Source organism: Hyperolius riggenbachi, chromosome 1, assembly GCF_040937935.1.
Source record: "Hyperolius riggenbachi isolate aHypRig1 chromosome 1, aHypRig1.pri, whole genome shotgun sequence".
Taxonomy (NCBI): domain Eukaryota; kingdom Metazoa; phylum Chordata; class Amphibia; order Anura; family Hyperoliidae; genus Hyperolius; species Hyperolius riggenbachi.
This window is the reverse complement of record NC_090646.1, coordinates 534,344,407-534,364,312: the sequence shown is the minus strand read 5'-3', so window position 1 is coordinate 534,364,312 and position 19,906 is coordinate 534,344,407. Positions and strand designations below refer to the sequence as shown.

At 39.0% G+C, this 19,906-nt stretch overlaps 1 protein-coding gene across 1 annotated transcript in view; it reads left to right on the top strand.

Annotated features, from left to right (window-relative positions):
* ADAMTS19 (ADAM metallopeptidase with thrombospondin type 1 motif 19) overlaps window positions 1-19,906 on the top strand; it is a 245,618-nt gene that overhangs the window by 155,106 nt on the left and 70,606 nt on the right. Inside the window, exons 11-13 of the mRNA XM_068256553.1 lie at window positions 2,518-2,619; window positions 15,821-15,951; window positions 16,069-16,241. Coding sequence (XP_068112654.1) covers window positions 2,518-2,619; window positions 15,821-15,951; window positions 16,069-16,241 — 406 coding nt within the window. The remainder of the gene's footprint in view (window positions 1-2,517; window positions 2,620-15,820; window positions 15,952-16,068; window positions 16,242-19,906) is intronic.

The window sequence follows — 19,906 nt, the reverse complement described above, 5'->3', positions numbered from 1 at the left end:
TTGGATCCTTTTCCAAAATAGATATGGTGAAGTTTTTCCTTTTCTTTTTCAGAATATAATACACAGTATGTTGTATGAAATGGTCCATTTGAGAAAGTGATATATTTTCCATATATATATGGTATATACATAACAATGCCCATATGGACTTAACATTGTGCATGAAGGGCTGATCTGCCTGCATCCATGTCCTGGCTGCTAATCATAGCTTTGCTTTTTGGATGAAGTTGTCCTTGTTTATTGATTTTATGTAAGCAAAATATCATTGACTTACTCCAGCTGTATACTATACACATGTCTTGGCAGAGCAAAAGGATAAGTGCACTGAGTAATTTCTATAATAAAAAAACTGAGGGTCATACAAATGTCACTTAGATAGGAAGGTATTGTAATGCCAGATACTGAATGATGACATGAGTAAATGTTATGTTGTGTGCTTTATGAAGAAAAGGGGAAATCATTACATTAAGTTTTACTGGTATTCATGTCTATGAATGAATCCTTAACTGGTATGGATGGACTTTAGGCACTGAGACAAAATTGAAAATCGTACTATGTAAAATGTTGTATAAAATTCACCGCAAAATACAGAAAGTGAAGGAACGTAATATTTCCTCTATGACACTGGTGTTATGATTTAGGACCATTGTGCATCTGAAACATGTTAGCTACTCGTTGTTACTGGTTTTATCTGATATAATAAAGATTTGCATTTTGTATGGGACATTGTGCAGAACCCCACTTCTTCGACACTGGTAGAGGTTAGATTGTGAGCTTCTCTGAAAGAGAGTTAGTAACACGATTGCTGACTATCAGGGCCGGGCCGAGGCATAGGCTGGAGAGGCTCCAGCCTCAGGGCGCAGTGTAGGAGGGGGCGCAGAATTCATTCAGCTGTCATTCCTAATTGTGTTTGAAGCAGAAAGAAATAAGAAAAGAGGATACATGGCAGTGACTGCAAGCCAGATAACTAGATATTAATGTGTTGGGGAGGTTGTGGGCCCTGTGGCGCCTCTTAGTCTAATAGCAATCAGTGTTTGATGGCTCGGGTGGCAGGGATGGAGGGGCGCACTTTGGTGTCTCAGCCTTGGGTGCTGGAGGACCTTGTCCCGGCTCTGCTGACTATGTAATGAGCTGTGGAGCATGTCCGTGTTATATAAATACACATTAAGAAAAAGAATGCTAATAAAGAATTCAAAATATATATGTTCTCTCTCTAAAGTTATACTGCAGTATTAGGTTTATATGCATTGCAATACAACATATGACCAGCAGGTGTTGCTGGTGCTGTAGAGCCAGTGAGTTTTCAGAACAAGTTCTGAGGTTCTGATGTTTGCTTCAGGTTTCTGACTCAAAAATCAATCAAGGTGACACTAAAAAAAATCACAATTACTCCTGCATTTTTTGAAAATGACAGAATAGCCCCCCTCGGCCTATCAATAATTTTAGGTTGTTGTATTTGGAGAATTTAAAAATGAAAATCTTCCTCTTCCTATGATCCTTGTTAAAGGAAAACTGAAGTGAGAAGGATATGGAGGATGCCATATATTTTTTTTTCTTTTAAACAATACTAGTTGCCTGGCATCTTGCTGATCTTTCATGCATCAGTAGTGTCTGAATCACACATTGGAAACAAGCATGCGGCAAATGCAGACCTACTTGTCAAAAATCTGATATGCAAGCTTGTTTGGGAGCTATAGCTTAAAGTATTAGAGGCAGTGGATCAGCAGGACAGCCAGGCAATATGCATTATTTAAAAGGAAAATTAAATATATGGCAGTCTATATAAAGTTCTATAATACAGTATATTGATTAAAAACAGAGCTGTCAGAAGGCATTTTATGAGCTTGGTTGGTTTATTTTTTTTTTCAAAGCAAACGTTAATGAGTTTTATCCTTTAATCCCCATGTAAGGTCTCAGGTTGCATACATTATTGTTTTATATACAGTTGCATACATGATAATTAAGCTCAGTTTCTTAGGCTTTAAAGGGACACTTAAGTCAAACAAAAAAAATGAGTTTTACTCACCTAGGGCTTCCAATAGCCCCCTGCAGCTGTCCGGTACCCTCGCCGTCTCCCTCCGATCCTCCTGGCCCCGCTGGAAGCCACTTCCTGTTTCGGTGACAGGAGCTGACAGGCTGGGGACGCGAGTGATTCTTCGCGTTCCCAGACACATTAGCACCCTCTATGCTACTATATGGTATATGATCTATGCTATAGCAGCACAGATGGCGCTATTGTGGCCAGGAACGCGAAGAATCACTCGCGTCCCCAGCCTGTCAGCTCCTGTCACCGAAACAGGAAGTGGCTGCCGGCGGGGCCAGGAGGATCGGAGGGAGACGGTGAGGGCACCGGACAGCTGCAGGGGGCTATTGGAAGCCCCAGGTGAGTAAAACTCATTTTTTTTTGTTTGACTTAAGTGTCCCTTTAAGTGAGTTGAACTTGTTTCGGCTGTCCTGTTACTATTAATGAAATATGTACAATAAATATGTGCCTGCCATTTTTAACATCTTTTTTAGCATGTCATTTGTACAGGACTCTGGTGTAAGCTGGATGGTGAAAAGGAATGTAGAACAAGAATGGATCCACCAATGGATGGAACAGAATGTGGTGCCGAAAAGGTATGTAGCTATTTTGTTCACAAAGCCTGATTAGTAATAGCAATATGGATAAATAATAAACATTTATTATTATGGATTGTATATAGCACTGATACATTTCCTTTTTTTACAGAGTACAATAAAAAAAAGTTTTTGTTACTAAAGGCAGGCACACATCATAAGATGTGATAAAGATCATTTACTCGCTTGCTACCTTGCCTTACTTGATAGTAAATCTACTCTCATCATAAACCTGGTTTAATATCATTCACACCACTGCATACAAAACAAATGGAGCCTAGTGTTGCTCGGTTACCCCAATCATGGATTCAAATAAATACGGCCACGGCAGTCCTAAAATCTAGATAAGCCGTGATTGTGACTCGGATTTGTACGGACTTCCAAATTTGAGTCGGATTTTAGCCATGATTGCCTGTAGAATACGTGATCACGGATTAGACTTTAACGTTAATAGCAAAACTCCCATACATGCTACAATCAACAAAATTGCATGTATTATAAAGGTGATCAGTGGTTACAACTTACATTTTTTTTTCAAAAAGACCTTATAGTTTTTGAGAAAATTGAATTTAAAGTTTCCAAAGAAAAAGTATTGGTGATCAAATACTGCAAAAACCCGCCAAATTTAGGGCTTGTTTCCACTGTTGCGACGCGATTTCGCCGGCATTCCGACGCTTGTAAAAACGCATGCGGATGCGTTTCCGCATGCATTTTTACCCGCGATTTCGCGTGCGATTTCGCATGGCAGGGTGCCATGCGAAATTAACCATGACACTGCCTGGGCAAAATAAAATTGAAAAAGGTGCGAAATCGCGGGTAAAAACGCATTTAACAAACGCATGCGTTTTTACTATTAAATACATTAGCGGCGATTCGCATGCATTCCACTCGCAGGCGAATTCGTTGGCTCTTTTGTGCGTTTTTTTACCGCTAAAAAAACGCACCTCAACAACGCTACAGTGGAAACAGGCCCATCCACTTGCATTACATGTGCGAATCTGCATGCGTTGGACGCATGCAGATTCGCGATAGTGGAAACGAGCCCTAAGTAGTTAATAGCAAAGCCCCCTTAAATGCAATAAACACCAAATTTTTTCAAAAAGTCCTTATAGTTTTTGAGATAATGTATTTTAAAGGTTCAAAGGAAAATAGTGTACATTTAAATGCGGTAACTGACAGTTAATGTATTTACCGCATTTACATGTATACTTTTTTCTTTTGAAATTTCCTTTGAACCTCTAAAATCGATTACCTCACAAACTATAACGTCTTTTGAAGAAAAAAAAATTCCCCTTGTTCCCACTGCTCTACTTAACATATCGTGCAAATTTGGTGTTTATATCATGTAAAGGGGCCTTGCTATTAACCACTAAAGTCGGCGGCTGTTCAGCTTATAATCACAGACATATTTTCTGTGATTCAAGGGCCGAATACGTGAAATAACGGCCGCATCCGTGATTGAATTCCACGATTGATTCTCAATCACAGATTCGGATCACGATGTCAGATAGTAAAAAAATGCTTGTGAATCACCGCTATGCCGTGATCACTGATTGTATCCAAGCAACACTGATGCAGCATCACACACGTACTGCTGCACCTGCATTCCTACCATGCCTGGTCACATCAGTCTGCTGAAAGAACAGCCTCTCATGATGAATGTCCAGTCAACAAAATGAACGAACATTGATCAAGTTGGTCTTTATTTTTAAAGAAGGTTTGGTAGATTTGATGTTTTCATCCAATGTAAGGTCTTCTTTATTTAAAGTGGACCCAAATTAAAAATACAAGATTTCAGAAATAAAATCTATTTTCTAAATTATAATAATAAATAGCAGCCTTTTTTTCAGCTGCATGATGACAAATATAAAATATTTTACATTTATTGGAGGAACCCCTACCTTCCTTTCATATTGCCGGGACAGAATCCGGCAGAATGGTGGAGTAGGTGGTATCTGGCAAAGGAGGAATTGCTAATGGCTGCCACCTGTATAACTCTGGTTATGAAAAGAGAAGGGTGAAAAGCATGCACTGAAATGCTCATAGGCTTGAAGGAGTGTTTATTTATCTGTGTATGTGTCCGAGTTGTGCAACTAAATATTTCACCCTAACTGTCCCCAAGTTGGGTCATATATATATATATATATATATATATATATATATATATATATATATATACATATATATATACATATACATATATATATATATATACACTAAAAATACACTTTAATTTTACAACATACACAACTTTCCTAACCTAAACTAATGATGATCTACTGTATCAAATGTTAAACTAAACTTTCAAATATGTTATCCAACGTGTTAATAGAAAGCATGACATGTAATGCATAAAGTAGTACCTGGGAACTGGGTCAGGAATATAACAAATATGTCAGGGTGTATGTCCAGACAATTAAATAGTATAATGTTCAATGCAATGGTAGTCCCAACCAGTGAAGCAAATTAGCATGTTTAGAGAATGTTTCTCTCTTTAGTACTGGTAAATGAAGATTTAGGTAAGCATGTGCAAAATCTAGTCACCCCCATAATTTTAAAACCCATTTTTACAATATCAACCTATTATTAAAAAAAATACCTTTGGGGCCCAATAACCAATCTTAATGTGAACAATGTAAATGCTATTTTATTGCAATTAATAATCAAAAAATCATGAGTGTATATGTATATACTGTTATCTCTGTAAAAGAAAAATGGGAGAAAATTAAACTCTTGATTAGGCAGGCCCTGTAAGGAAAAGGACTAAACAGTCAGAACTTGGAATTCCCAATCATGATATTAGTATGCACAGTCCCAAGCCAGTGCACAAATAGTCACATTGCAAAACTTTCTCTCCAGGAAGTCATGTGAAGGGCATTCACAGAATGAATGCCTATTGACTCGAACTTCAGCTTTATTAAATCAGATCCTGTGAATAAGGACCCAGAAAACAGAATACACTGTGCCCATAAGTCATTAGGATAAGATTTTTATTGTTGTAATTGCTGCATTGTACTTGCCTTTCAAATAACTTTCTCCTGTTTTACGTCTCGGCCATTATGATAATGCCGACATTTACCTTAGCAGACAATTATTCTTGTTTTATTGATCGCTGTCATGTGGTTTCTTTCATGAAACAATGGCAGCTGTATAATGTCTGACATTACACATTCACAGACACAGCACCACTTATAGAGAACTGAATGAACTCTGTTTTCTGTAGGCTGTTTCCATGAGAAATAAATACATGAAAAAGTTAGATAAAAAAAACTACCTACATGTTGCTCACAACTGAAAAGAAAGCCAGGCAATGCAAACAATGAGAAAAGCTTGCCTGTCCAATTGCTTTTATTTCTCACCGAAGTGCTTTTAGAGTCCATAAGGCCAGTTCAAGTCAATAACTGCTGTTACCTATAGTATCCTGAGCCATGTTTGAATGTATGGCAGGTTGTCTTTGATCATGTTCACTGCAGTGGCAGTCTCTTGTGGTCATATTTATAAAAAATGTATATACTGCTGTCTTGGTAAGGAAGTTTTGAACCAACCAATAAGGATTAAAGCTTTTCTTGCATATTTGACAGCACTGCTACATGCTAATGTCACTTTAAGATAGGAAAGTCAGATTAATGGTTTGGAATGGCACACCTTTCCAGGGAGTTGGGGGCATACATAAAAAATGGGTATACATGTAACATGCAAAGGATCCTTACTGTAGTCACACTATTTGCATAAGTCATGGTACACAATTTACATGTGCTATCATGCAAATTAAAATGTAACATTGCTTTGTGAATACATCCTATTATGAGAAGAAGGTACATATGCATACATTTCTACATGCTTATAAGGATCAACATTTGCAGAATAAAGGTACCAGAAATACACATTTAATTTTTGAGTAGATACAAGCAGTACAATAATTCAGATGTTGTACATAAAGTTTTGGCATGTTTAGTAACTAAATCACACGTTATACAAATTTATACAAAACCCTTCAAGGGAGAACAGCAGAGCAAAGTGAAATAAAGGGATTTGGCTCTAAAATTGGAACTAGTCCTCCAAAAAAGAGACAGTTGGGAGATATAATTCCTTATTCTTGCACACACCCTCATACATATGTTATGTTTATATGTAAACCAAACTTTGTGTTATCCCCTCAGATATATTGTTATCCATTAAGAAAAAAAAACAATCATATTTGGTATATTGGAGTAACCAAGCAGCTTAGGGTGACCCAAACTACTAGGAATGTATAGGGGGATGAAAGGAACCAAAAAGCCCTCCTACTAAAAAAGCAAAGCTTGGTGTAATTGCCTTCTTAAAACAGAAGGAAATTTGCAATAATTCAGTTATAAATGAACATTTGTGGTTACCCACAATGCACACCTACTAAATATGCAAATTATCCCTTTCCGCCCTTGTTAAGCCAAGCAAGCATCCAGAACCGCTGGTTTATAGCAAGCCTATAGCTTTAAGTTTTACACAGCCATACCAAACCAACATGTAGACAGCCTGTTTCGGACTTTTGGTCCTCATCAGTACATGGCAGGGATTGATAAGGCTGTATGAAATAGGGCTTGGTCGAGTACAACAGAGTAACCAAGCAGCTTAGGGTGACCCAAACTACTAGGAATGTATAGGGGGATGAAAGGAACCAAAAAGCCCTCCTACTAAAAAAGCAAAGCTTGGTGTAATTGCCTTCTTAAAACAGAAGGAAATTTGCAATAATTCAGTTATAAATGAACATTTGTGGTTACCCACAATGCACACCTACTAAATATGCAAATTATCCCTTTCCGCCCTTGTTAAGCCAAGCAAGCATCCAGAACCGCTGGTTTATAGCAAGCCTATAGCTTTAAGTTTTACACAGCCATACCAAACCCACATGTAGACAGCCTGTTTCGGACTTTTGGTCCTCATCAGTACATGGCAGTACATTTGGTATATTGATTCACCTTTTTTTGCTTTCAAGCACATCAGCATTAAGAAAGGCTGACAATATTTGTTTCATGTAGGTTTTGTCTGTATTGAATATATACAATTAATGTGAATTGTTAAAACAAAAAAAAATGTTTTTAAAACAGAAAATAATTAGCACGTACGCACAGCCCATATTATCAATTTTTAGGAATGCTTTACTATTCTCTGGGTGTAACTGATGTAGAATGCTGGAATTGGGCCCAGGCATAAGCAATTGCACTTGAAAATGTGTTGTTTTTGATGCACATTGCTTGTATCTTATATCACCAATACATACCTTGCTATTGTCTTGTGAAGTAAATTATCATTAAAAAAAAAGTATAGATGGACAGGAAGCAGAGACTGCCAGATTTCAGAAAAAGGAGAGAGAAGAGAGCACCTCTATGATGAAATACCTTTAATTCAGTTTGCAAGCTGCAAATAACTGCACATACAAGATCACATACATTTGCAAGCATATCTCACATGCTCAATGTCCAGTCCTCGGACGTGTTCCACTCCTTTTTCTTATACAGACACTTGTCATATGTCACCACTGAGAGAGCTGCACTTTCCTCCTTTCATTGTCAGACACTGGCATTAGAGAACTGATTCACTTTAGTCCTGGTTGTAACACGCATCGTGCATACATTTGTCTACTGCCAGATTTCAGCCTGGCTAAAATTTGTAATTGGAAAGATAAACAAAAGAGGAGCGCTCCATAGTGTGATGGCCTTCAATGAGTTAAAAAGCTGCGCAATACAATCACATTTAGAAGGTAAAAGCAACCATAAATTTGGGCTTGAAAGGTTCTTAGAACAGCGTCCAATGGGGTGCAACCTGGGAACTGCTGTGGCCAGTGGCGAGTGGGATCCCGTTGGAGGGAGGATTGATGGCGCCAACCATGGAGCTAACATGTGCTGGTGACGTCACAACATGTCTTGGGATATCCACGCCTTGTCTTCAATTACGTTTTTTGGCTTGTGGAAACAATTAATTGCACATAGTTATTTTACAAGTCAAGCATTCAAACTTTCAGTCATTATTTCCCCAATCTTTCTTTAAAGGAAACCGAAATCAAAAATGAAATTCAAAACAAAATAATGTCTTGCTTGCTAGAAAGCTTAAGAAGGGAAAGTAGTGCTAGCCAATCCTCCATTGCTTGTTCAGGACTCGTGGTGGGAGGCCACATAGCTTGAAGTAGAATACTTTGAAAATGACTACAATCGTTTAAAGAGACTCCATAACAAAAATTGCATCCGGTTTTTTATCATCCTACAAGTTCCAAAAGCTATTCTAATGTGTTCTGGCTTACTGCAGCACGTTCTACTATTACCATCTCTGTAATAAATCAACTTATCTCTCTCTTGTCAGACTTGTCAGCCTGTGTCTGGAAGGCTGCCAAGTTCTTCAGTGTTGTGGTTCTGTGATGCATCTCCCCCCTCCAGGCCCCTCTCTGCACACTGCCTGTGTATTATTTAGATTAGGGCAGCTTCTCTCTTCTCTCTTATCATTTACAAGCTGGATAAATCCTCCTCTGAGCTGGCTGGGCTTTCACATACTGAGGAATTACATACAGGCAGAGCTGTCTGCACTCTGCAGGAAGAAACAGCCTGACACTTCAGTGGAAGATAGCTGCAAGGGGAAAGAAACACACAAATGATCTCTTGAGATTCAAAAGGAAGAGTGTATACAGCCTGCTTGTGTATGAATGTATTTTCTATGTGTGGACATACTGTACATCAACCTACTTCCTGTTTTGGTGGCCATTTTGTTTGTTTATAAACAAACTTTTTAAAACTGTTTTTAACCACTTTTAATGCGGCGAGGAGCGGCGAAATTGTGTCAGAGGGTAATAGGAGATGTCCCCTAACACACTGGTATGTTTACTTTTGTGCAATTTTAACGATACAGATTCTGGCAAATCATTAATTTGCATATAAGAAAAGGATACGGGGAGCACAAGGCTGGTTACTTGAAAAAGTACAAATTTATTAAATACAAAAAAGCACAACAAGGCAATTACACATGATTTTTTTTATGTGCTCTTTTTTATTTAATAAATTTGTACTTTTTCAAGTAACCAGCCTTGTGCTCCCAGTAGCCTTTACTTATATGCAATTGTTTCTTTATGGGTTAGAATGGCTGTATTTAAGGTTCAGATATCCAGTACCCTTATTTTTGTTTATGAAATACTTAATTTGACGCAGGTGGTTTTATACATGGTATATATGGGTGGAAGGTGGGTTTCTAAAAGTTGGGCAGTCTTCTAGCCAACATGAATGTGACTATTTTACAGACTATCCATTTTTGCCCATTAGCGATATGTATATGTACCTTGTTTTATAATAAGCTTTTTAAAGTTAACAGGGAGTGTAAAGTGCTTCTAATATAGTTTATCTACTGCCCATGTCAATCTAAATACCTTGTTTTTGAGAATTCTTTATTGTTTTTTCCTTTCCAAAACTCTTTTAATTAATATTACCAAATAACAGCTTTGTTTGTTGCCCATACTGTCAGATAGGTAATGGCTACTGTGTTCAGGAGGAAAAATTGAATGGAAGGCAGTAGCTGCCGGTCTTATGGGAAAAAAAGGTGTGGGGAGGAGGGACCAGCAGGGAATAAATGTTTGAGGAGCCTACATGTTGATTCCACATCATTCCACATCTCCTTAAATACTAAGATTCTGCTGCTTAGGTCTGAGTGACTCCCAGTAACGCCTTACTGTGGATCAGAATGACAATCCTTCTTAGAGAAAGTGGTAAAGTGCACCTTTAAGTATCCCTTATGGAAAAAGAATGAAACGATTGGCCTGCCTGCAGGCCAGACCTGTCACCTATTGAAAACCTTTGGCACACAACTAAGGAGAATCCTATATTGTTGAGCAGCCAAAATTGTATATTAGGCAAGATTGGGACAACATTTTGCTTTCAAAACTACACTGAAGGATCGCCCCAGTTCCCTAATGTTTACAGAAAGTTGTTAACAGAAAAGCTAAATGTGCCAATCTTTTTTTTTTCTTTTTGAAGCTTGTTGCTGGCACCAAATTCAATATGAACATATATTTAAAAAAAATAATATTTTTCAATATTATAATTTCCTATGTTGTCCTTGTACTGCCTTCAATTAAATATAGGGATTGGCTGATATATGTTCTTCATATTTGTTTTTTTACTCACATTTTACACAGGTTTTTGGAACTATGGTTGAATCCAATGAGGTTGAATTAATGGAATATAAATACAGATGTATCTACTCCACAAGAATATTTATCACAGCACAAGTTTGGGCACTTGACAAACATTCAGTCCTGTCTGCTATTAAAACAATAGGAGAATAAGAAAACAGTCCTTTACCCATTGCTGTTTTGAGGATAGGCGGTACAGGACAAAAATCTTCTTAAAGGATTGCAATTGCGTACAATTGTAAAATGTAAAATACATGTATACAAGAAGTACATTATCCTAGATTAAAATGCACTATAAATTACATTTCTCCAATGTTCCTGTCAGCAGCAAAAATCTGTCAAATCTTACAGATTTTGGACTAATCCATCTCCTCATGGGGGATTGTCAGCGTTTTCTTTATTTTAAAAAGCAATTACTAAACAGCAATTGCTCAGTCCAACTGCCAAAATAGTGTGCAAATGAGTAGGTCCTTTAAGGGATTGCTTTTTTTTAATAGAATAAAGGAGGTACTGAGAATCCCCAAAGAGGAGATGTACTAGTCCAAAAAAAGTAATTTACAGTACATGTTACTCTGGGAGAAATGTACTTTTTATTAGTATGTATACAAATACATTTTACATTTTTTTCTTGATTGTGGTCCTTTAATCATTAAGACATGTACAGCTGACCTTTAACATTCTTTTACTTTAGCAAATGAACTGGCAAAGCTGGATAGAGAAACTAATGGGCTGATGTATAAGTGTAATATCCATATGAGTTATTTTGTTTAATCAGTGATAATAGCAGACCATGATGTATTGCTCCAGTGGCAGAACATACAAAGCAATATATCTGGTCATCAGTTACTACGCAGAGCTTCATACAACTAATGGCCTCTTTCTTTATGCCGGTTGTAAATTATTATTTTTGTCATATGAGAAGCTTAATTTAACATTTGTATATTTAACTAAGTGTAAACGAATACACCAGTTCAATATACTGTGCTCTTAGCACCACTACAATTCATTTTTTTCTCTTTGTTTTTAGCCTTTTTTCAGCTACATTAAAATGTTACTTAAAGCATTTAATTGCAGCAGTTAGTTACAGCATAAGGGGATACATTCATCTATAATGAGATCTCTGTTTAGTGTCCGTCAACAGCTTTCAGGCTGTAGCTAAAGTTTATTTTGTGCTATCAGAATTAATCGAGTTCAAAGTTTCCATTAATACCATCTGGGCATTTCTCTCACATGAAATAGACAATTAAACGAGAAGACTTTGTAGAAATGCCTGGACCTTGAAATATATTTTATCCCCTGTGTAATTGACTTTTTTCTTTCCAAATGAATTGCCAGATACATTGCAGGCTTCCATGTTGTTTTCAATATTTATAATATATCCCTGTATATACTCAAGCATAAACCACGGTTTTTGGCTCCCAAAATGCCCTCCAAAACAACATTTAAGTTTGTATCCGGGTATACTAGTGATAAAGTAACACTTTGGATGTGTATACTGCCCCCCCCCTCCCCCACCACACACATACACATTTGCAAACATGTACAGTGGCAGGGTACACCTGCACTCCTGACAATCAATCCCTAATTGATCCTATTAACTGGTACTATACAGGATCTTCTCAAAAAATTTGCATATTGTGATAAAGTTCCTTATTTTCTGTAATGTACTGATAAACATTAGACTTTTATATAATTTAGATTCATTACACACAACCGAAGTAGTTCAAGCCTTTTATTATTTTAATATTGATGATTTTGGCATACAACTCATGAAAACCCAAAATTCCTATCTCAAAAAATTCAGCCTGTGGCACTGCTCAGGTGTTATGGAGGCCCAGGATGCTTCGATAACAGCCTTAAGCACATCCAGAGTGTTGGGTCTTGCGTCTCTCAACTTTCTCTTCACAATATCCCACAGATTCTCTATGGGGTTCAGGTCAGGAGAGTTGGCAGGCCAATTGAGCACAATAATACCATGGTCAGTAAACCATTTACCAGTGGTTTTGGCACTGTGAGCAGGTTTTTCAGCTTTAAAAAAATACTAAATGCTTATAATTTTGGAGACTGCAACCATGCTGTTGAACCACAGCACTGTGGAAAATTGCAGACTGGGCTGAAGGCAAGTAGTAACTATCAGACATCCATTCCAGTCACTCAATGCAAACAAATATTCACACTGAATGTAAACCAGAATCAAAAGATCTACACAATAATTGGATAATAACATATATGTTCTAAAAAAATTGTAGACTTATTTGGATATATTTGCATTGTCCAATATCCGATATCGATCATTAAGTATACTTGGTATCAAGCAATCAAAAGTTGGGCTCGGGTAAGATCCATTATCAGACCTGCCCGGCAGTTATCCAAAAAGCACAACACTAAATGCTTATAGTTGTAAGGACTGCAAAACATGCTATTAAACCATGCATGCAGGGATGGTCGTAGTCAGCCAACTTCGCTACGCTGGAACTACGCGTAGTTTTACGCAATTACGCTTCGCCAAACTATGGCTTCGAACTTAAATATTCGCTTCGTATGCATTTCGTAGACTATGCGTTAAAATACGCAATTACGCGTAGTGCGAAATGCAGTGTATGCGAATGCTTATGCCCGTATGCAGAAAATGTAATTCCTATTTAAATGCTTTTAACGGAAACTCTTCTATGCGAACATTCCCATTTCCAATGCGTAAATTTGTAAGCATACAATCGCACGCGGAAAATTGGACGTGAGTAACGCATTCGTAGTTCACTACGCAATACACATGTTAACTACGCATAGTGGGCGTAAGCTATGCGTAGCGGTACTACGGTATGCGTAAATTCGTAAGCGTAGTTTTGAAACTTCACCTACAAACTGCGATGCGTAGATGCGAACTACGATGCGTAAATTCGCACTGGCGTAGTTTCTGTGCTCATCCCTGCTGTGGACAATTGCAGACTGGGCTGAATGCAAGTTGTAACTATCAAACATCCATTGCAGTCACTCAATACAATCAAGCAGTCACACTGAATGTATCAGATTCAAAACATCCACACGATAGTTGGATAATAGCATATACTGTATGTTCTAAAAGATTGTAGATTGATTTAGATATTTTTGCATTGTCGAATATCCATACAATATTAATTATTTAGTATACTTAATATCAATCAATCAAAAATTGGAATCGGGTAAGATCCAATATCAGACCTGCCCACCAGTTATCCAAAAAGCACAGATGGATAGTGTCAGGAACCTGAATAGGTTATGAAAAATAATCAAGCAGTCACACTAAATGCAGATCAGATTCAAAAGGTCTACACAGTAATTGGTCTCTAAGGTATCATAAACATTTATGTTCTAAGAGATTGCAGATAGGTTTGGATGAATTTAGGATTAAGCAATCAAAATAAGCTCGGGCAATATCCAGGATCAGACCTGCCCAGCAGTTATCTGAACATACATAATAGTACCTATCCACATACAAAGACACAATCACCCATATAATCTTTACCAGTCTGTCAAGTCAGTGGATGGGGTTATAGTTTGAGGATGGGATGATTATGAGTTTTCATACCTATATGATGAAAATAATGTAATCTTACAGATCTTTGTGTGTGTTCATGTTTACTTTTCTTAAGGGGAGTCTCTGCTCTAACCTGATTGGTATATGTGGTTATTACCCATCCAGGGCCGGGCCGAGGCAGAGGCTGGAGAGGCTCCAGCCTCAGGGCGCAGTGTAGGAGGGGGTGCACAATTCATTCAGCTGTCATTCCCAATTGTGTTTGAAGCAGAAAGAAATAAGAAAAGGGGATACATGACAGTGACTGCAAGCCAGATAACTGGAGATTAAGGTGTTGGGGAGGTTGGGGGCCCTGGGGCACCTATTAGTTTAATAGCAAGCAGTGAGTGATGGCTGGGGTGGGAGGGATGGAGGGGCGCACTTTGCTGTCTCAGCCTTGGGTGCTGAAGGACCTTGTCCCAGCTCTGATTACCCATCCCATGCTCCCAGTACATTTTGGGAGGCTATCAGGTGTTGACTGGGTAGGGGATGTGTCCAGCTAATTTAGGGTGGGGTAGTTCAGCTATATATACTTTACTCCAGCCAGTATCAGGTTGACTCTGACTATGTCCTAGGTTCTCAACATATGGTACGCGTACCTTAGGGGGTACTGCTGATGGTTCCAGGGGGACTCAGGCTTGATATACGTAACTAAGAATAATAAATTTAGAGTTTTAGAAAATGTTTAATCCTATATAAACAACACCAAAATTAGTATTTTAGCTAATTAAAAGCAATAGTAAATGCTTGGAAATTGTTTAGAACCAATTATCATGTACTACGATTAAATATATATTTGTCAAGGGGTACTTGTGACAATGTTTACTATGCTAGGGGGTACTTGGTGAGTACAGGGTTTTATAAGGGGCACATACCAATTAAATGTTGAGAAACATTGCTTTATGTCACTAATACTATGCACTTTATAGCACTGCACCTTTTTATTTATTTTTAGTACAAAGCCATCATATATCATTTTGTTTTAATTGATCAGTTTATGAGGCTAAACATGCACATCTTGGGACTAGGAATAGCTGCAAACTGCAAGATTATGAGTTTTCATATATATATGAATAAAATAATGCCATCTTACAGATCTTTGTGTGTGTTCATGCTTGATTATGCCTTGTTTTGTTTATTTCATTGTAAGAGGAAAGAAAAGATGTAAAAGACTAAGACATCTTAACAGTCCCTTAATACTTAATTAGCAGGTCTTAATTTTTGCTATTAAGTATTGGAGTAAGAAGGATGTCCCTGTAGCCCACCACAGGTTCAGCTGTAATCTTGCATTTAGAAGCTATTCCTAGTTTCAAGATGAATATTTGATAAGTTAGTTCCAGCCAAGGTACAATAATTAATTAATTAACTAATCCTAGTACTTACAGTTTACAGTCTTTCATCTCAAGTTTGGCAGCCTTTGTAGCGTAAGCTTGCTATATGTGTATGTTTTGCTTTATCTTGGCATGGGGCTAAAAGTCTTTTTTAATGGACATATATTTTTACAGTGGTGTAGAGTTGGAGAATGCACCAGCATGACCTCATCTTCTGAACACCTCTCTGGGGAATGGAGTTCTTGGAGTTCCTGCAGCAGAACATGTGGCACAGGGGTCCGAAGCAGGCAACGTAAATGTCTTAGGTAAAGGTTACTGATGCATGCAATAAAGTAAGGCCTTGCTAATCTGTTATTTGCATTGCACTTGTATGTATATTCAAGAATAAAATTTCCACCAGTTTTCAATACTTTCTCTTCTAGTCAGAGTTCTGAAGGACGACAATGTTATGATCCCAAAATACAATACAAAATATGTGAGAACCCAAGATGTCCTCATGGAGCCCTCGATTTCAGGGATTGGCAATGCCAGACCTTCAGCATTCGATCTTCCAACCCTAATCATAAACATCGTTGGCATGCTGTCATTAATGAAGGTAATTTTGGTTACACTTGATACCTAAAATATGAATTAGAGTTTATAGTCAAGTATAAATCTTGGTTTATATTCGGGTCATAAAAACCTGGTGTCTATAGCGTGTTCCCTGGTGTCTAGTGGCTGCCCTACCTCTCTCCTCCACAGCATGTTTCCTGTAGTCTAGTGGCTGCCCTTTCTCAACCATCCCTGGTGCCCTCTTTCCCCGGGACTATTATTCACCAGGTACTTTATATAGAGGAGTGTGGGGGAACGCTAGGAAATGGGTAATGGATTAGGGGGAGAAACTAGACACCAGGTACACTGTTTGGGAGCAGGATTCTGAACCAGATAACGTTATATGGGGAGAGTGAGGAGCCACTAGACCAACAGTAAGGTGATATGGGGATTTTAAAAGAAGTGGTCCAGGTTTCTACCCTAGGTTTATACTCAAGTCAAAACAATACTTGTTTATAAAGGAAAAACTAGGTACAGTGGAACCTTAATTAGTTCCAGAAATATGCTTGCAATCCAGACCACACTTATATCAAAGCAAATTTCCCCATAAGAATTAAAGGGAATGTCCAAGCAAAATAAAAAAATGAGTTTCACTTACCTGGGGCTTCTACCAACCCCATGCAGCCATCCTGTGCCCTCGTAGTCACTCACTACTGCTCCAATCCCCTGCTGGCAGCTTGCCGACCTCGGAGGTCGGCGGGACGCATTGCATACATTTTTACGCATTCCCGCTAGTGCAGGAACAAACCTCTTGACGACCAGCTAACGCCGATTGGCGTAAACTGGTCGTCTGCGGGTTACCATGGAAACGGGCGCTCGATCGAGCGGCCTTTCCATGTCAGTTCACGGAGGGTGTCTCCGTGAACAGCCGGAGAGCCGCCGATGGCGGCTCGCCGGCAAAATGTAAACAGGCGGGGAAGAAATCCCCGCTGTTTACATCATACGGCGCTGCTGCGCAGCAGCGCCGTAAGGCAGATCGGCGATCCCCGGCCTCTGATTGGCCGGGGATCGCCGGCATATGATAGGCTGAAGCCTATCCTTCAATGCGCAGGACGGAAATCCGTCCTGCGCAGCACACAGGGGAAGGGAGAGGGAGGGAGCTGGCGAGAGGGCGGAAAGCGCTGCGGAGGGGGGCTTTGAAGAGCCCCCCCCCGCTAAGCAACTGCAGCCGGCGGCGATCAGACCCCCCCAGCAGGACATCCCCCTAGTGGGGAAAAAAGGGGGGTAGTCTGATCGCCCTGCTGCACTCCTGATCGGTGCTGCGGGCTGTAGAGCCCACGCAGCACCGATCAGTGTAAAATCCCCTGGTCGGCAAGTGGTTAACACATACATTTTTACGCGTTACTGGTTCAATGCGTAAAAATGTACGCATTGAACCAGTAACGCGTAAAAATGTATGTGTTAATGTTCCTGCACTAGCGGGAATGCGTAAAAATGTACGCAATGCGTCCCGCCGAACTCAGAGGTCGGCAAGCTGCCAGCGGGGGACTGGAGCAGCAGTGAGTGCTGCATGGGGCTGGTAGAAGCCCCAGGTAAGTGAAACTCATTTTTTTATTTTTCTTGAACCTTCCCTTTAAGGGAATCCGGTTGATTTGTTCCACAATCCATAAGCAGTTATAGTAAAACAGTATAAAATAAAGATGTAAACAAGACTTTCACTATAAGTAACAGAATCATTGTCATCTGTTGGCTCGCCCCATACCTTTTTTCATGTGGCTTTAACAAGGAACTTAGCCAATGACAGTTACTTTTGAGGATTTCATGGAAATGTGACTTTGCACCATCTCTACACTCAGATTAGGTACAATCCTGCGGTGCCAAAGGGAGAAGAACTATCGGCTGTATTGTGATGACGTGATGCATGTATAAGTTTTTTTTAGCTTGTATATCAAGACATTGCTTGTATCTCAATTCAAAATTTCCTAAAAATTGTTGCTTGCATTGCAAAGCGCTCTTAAAGAGACTCTGAAGTCTCAGAAAATTCAGCTTTTTATTGCAAAAACCTGTTCAACATTATTGCCCTAACTAAAACACCGTATCCTCACAGTTGAACTCTAACTAAATTCCCCAAACTCCCCGGGGCACACTGCAGGGAGCATTTCCATGAGAGGCAGAGCTTTCAGCTACAGCTCTGCCTCTATACGCGTCTATCAGCGCGTATCTTCACCTCCGCCGAGAGGCGGAGATACGCGTGGATTGATGCGCATGGAGGCAGAGCTGCAGCTGAATGCCCTGCCTCCCGGGGCAGCAAAATCCACAACCAAGAAAGTCGTGGATTTTGCGAGGGGAGTTTGGGAGGATTTAGTTAGAGTTTAGCCACGGGGATGCAGCATTTTAGTTAGGGCAATAATATTGAACAGGTTTTTGCAAGAAAAAGCTGAATTTTCAGAGACTTCAGAGTCTCTTTAAACCAAGCTACTCTCAATCCAAGGTTCACTGTATCTTGGTATGACTTGGGTAGGTTAATATTCGAGTATATACGGTATGTACAGATTCCTTTGATTGGCAGGATCAGGGCCAGAAATAATAAAGAGTTACTAAAATGGTAGTTATAAGGTTTCCTAGGAAATCATTTATTTTAAGATTTAACCTTTGAGCTATTTAATCTATAAGTTTGCCATGGTGCAATGAAAAAAGTTAGCCACAGAGCAATGAAGTCTCCAGAGTTAGACGCACAGCAGTTATGTTCTAAAAGTTATCTGTAGTGCAAGAAGTTCAACGACTGCTGGATCACTTATATTTTCTAATGTTTTTCATATTAAGTAAATGAAGCCCACTGTAATGATTACAAACTTAAAAGGGGACTTTACTGAATGATAGTAGTAGGGAAAAAGATAAATCAATACATTGCAAAGTGAGAAGTTAAAAAATAGAAGATACAGTATATCAAGAAATGATTGATACTCGTCACATAATTTGTTGAGGTTGTTTGATCCACTGTGACCCTGCGGGTCATCATCTTTATTACTGGCAGACAGGAAAAAAACAGACAGCGCCCGCTGCCTTTATAAACACATCAACTAACAATGTGATAGACTAAACTTTTGAGGGATTTAAATACTTATATATGCACAGAGGGTGATACTGCTTACTTGGCAGTCAGAAACTATTTCCTATGATGCAACAATGTTGACTAACAAGAAACTGTCAGGGCCATCACTTTGACATCACACTGTGGGAGGGGTTTCGCCACAATATCATCCACACAGACCCCACTGATGATCTATTTCAGAATATGTCAAATGAACAGATCCCTTACTCAGCAACAGGATCACTGGCAGAGAATAAACATCTATTTCCTAGAATAGATTCACTAACAGCAGAATGGTGCATTGCTCCATTAATAGCAGGTGAGAATCTTCAGTGTTTGGCTAGCAGCAGAGCAGCGGATCACTTTGCTTTACAAAGGTGATCCTATTTGTTATTTTTGAGCAAATCCCTAGTATTTCTAAATAACTTAACTATTCGGTAAGATCTATTTTACTTATTTCTGGGGATTCTACATTTTTATGATTTTTTTTTCAGCAAGCAGAAGTACAGATGAACCTGCTTTTTGGGTCAAATATGCCATTGGCTGAGAGCCTAGGATCTGTAGAGATAAGAGGTAGAGAGGAGGTGTGAGAATGAGTACTCTGTATAAAAGATAAATGTATGTGTCTTCTCAGGCGG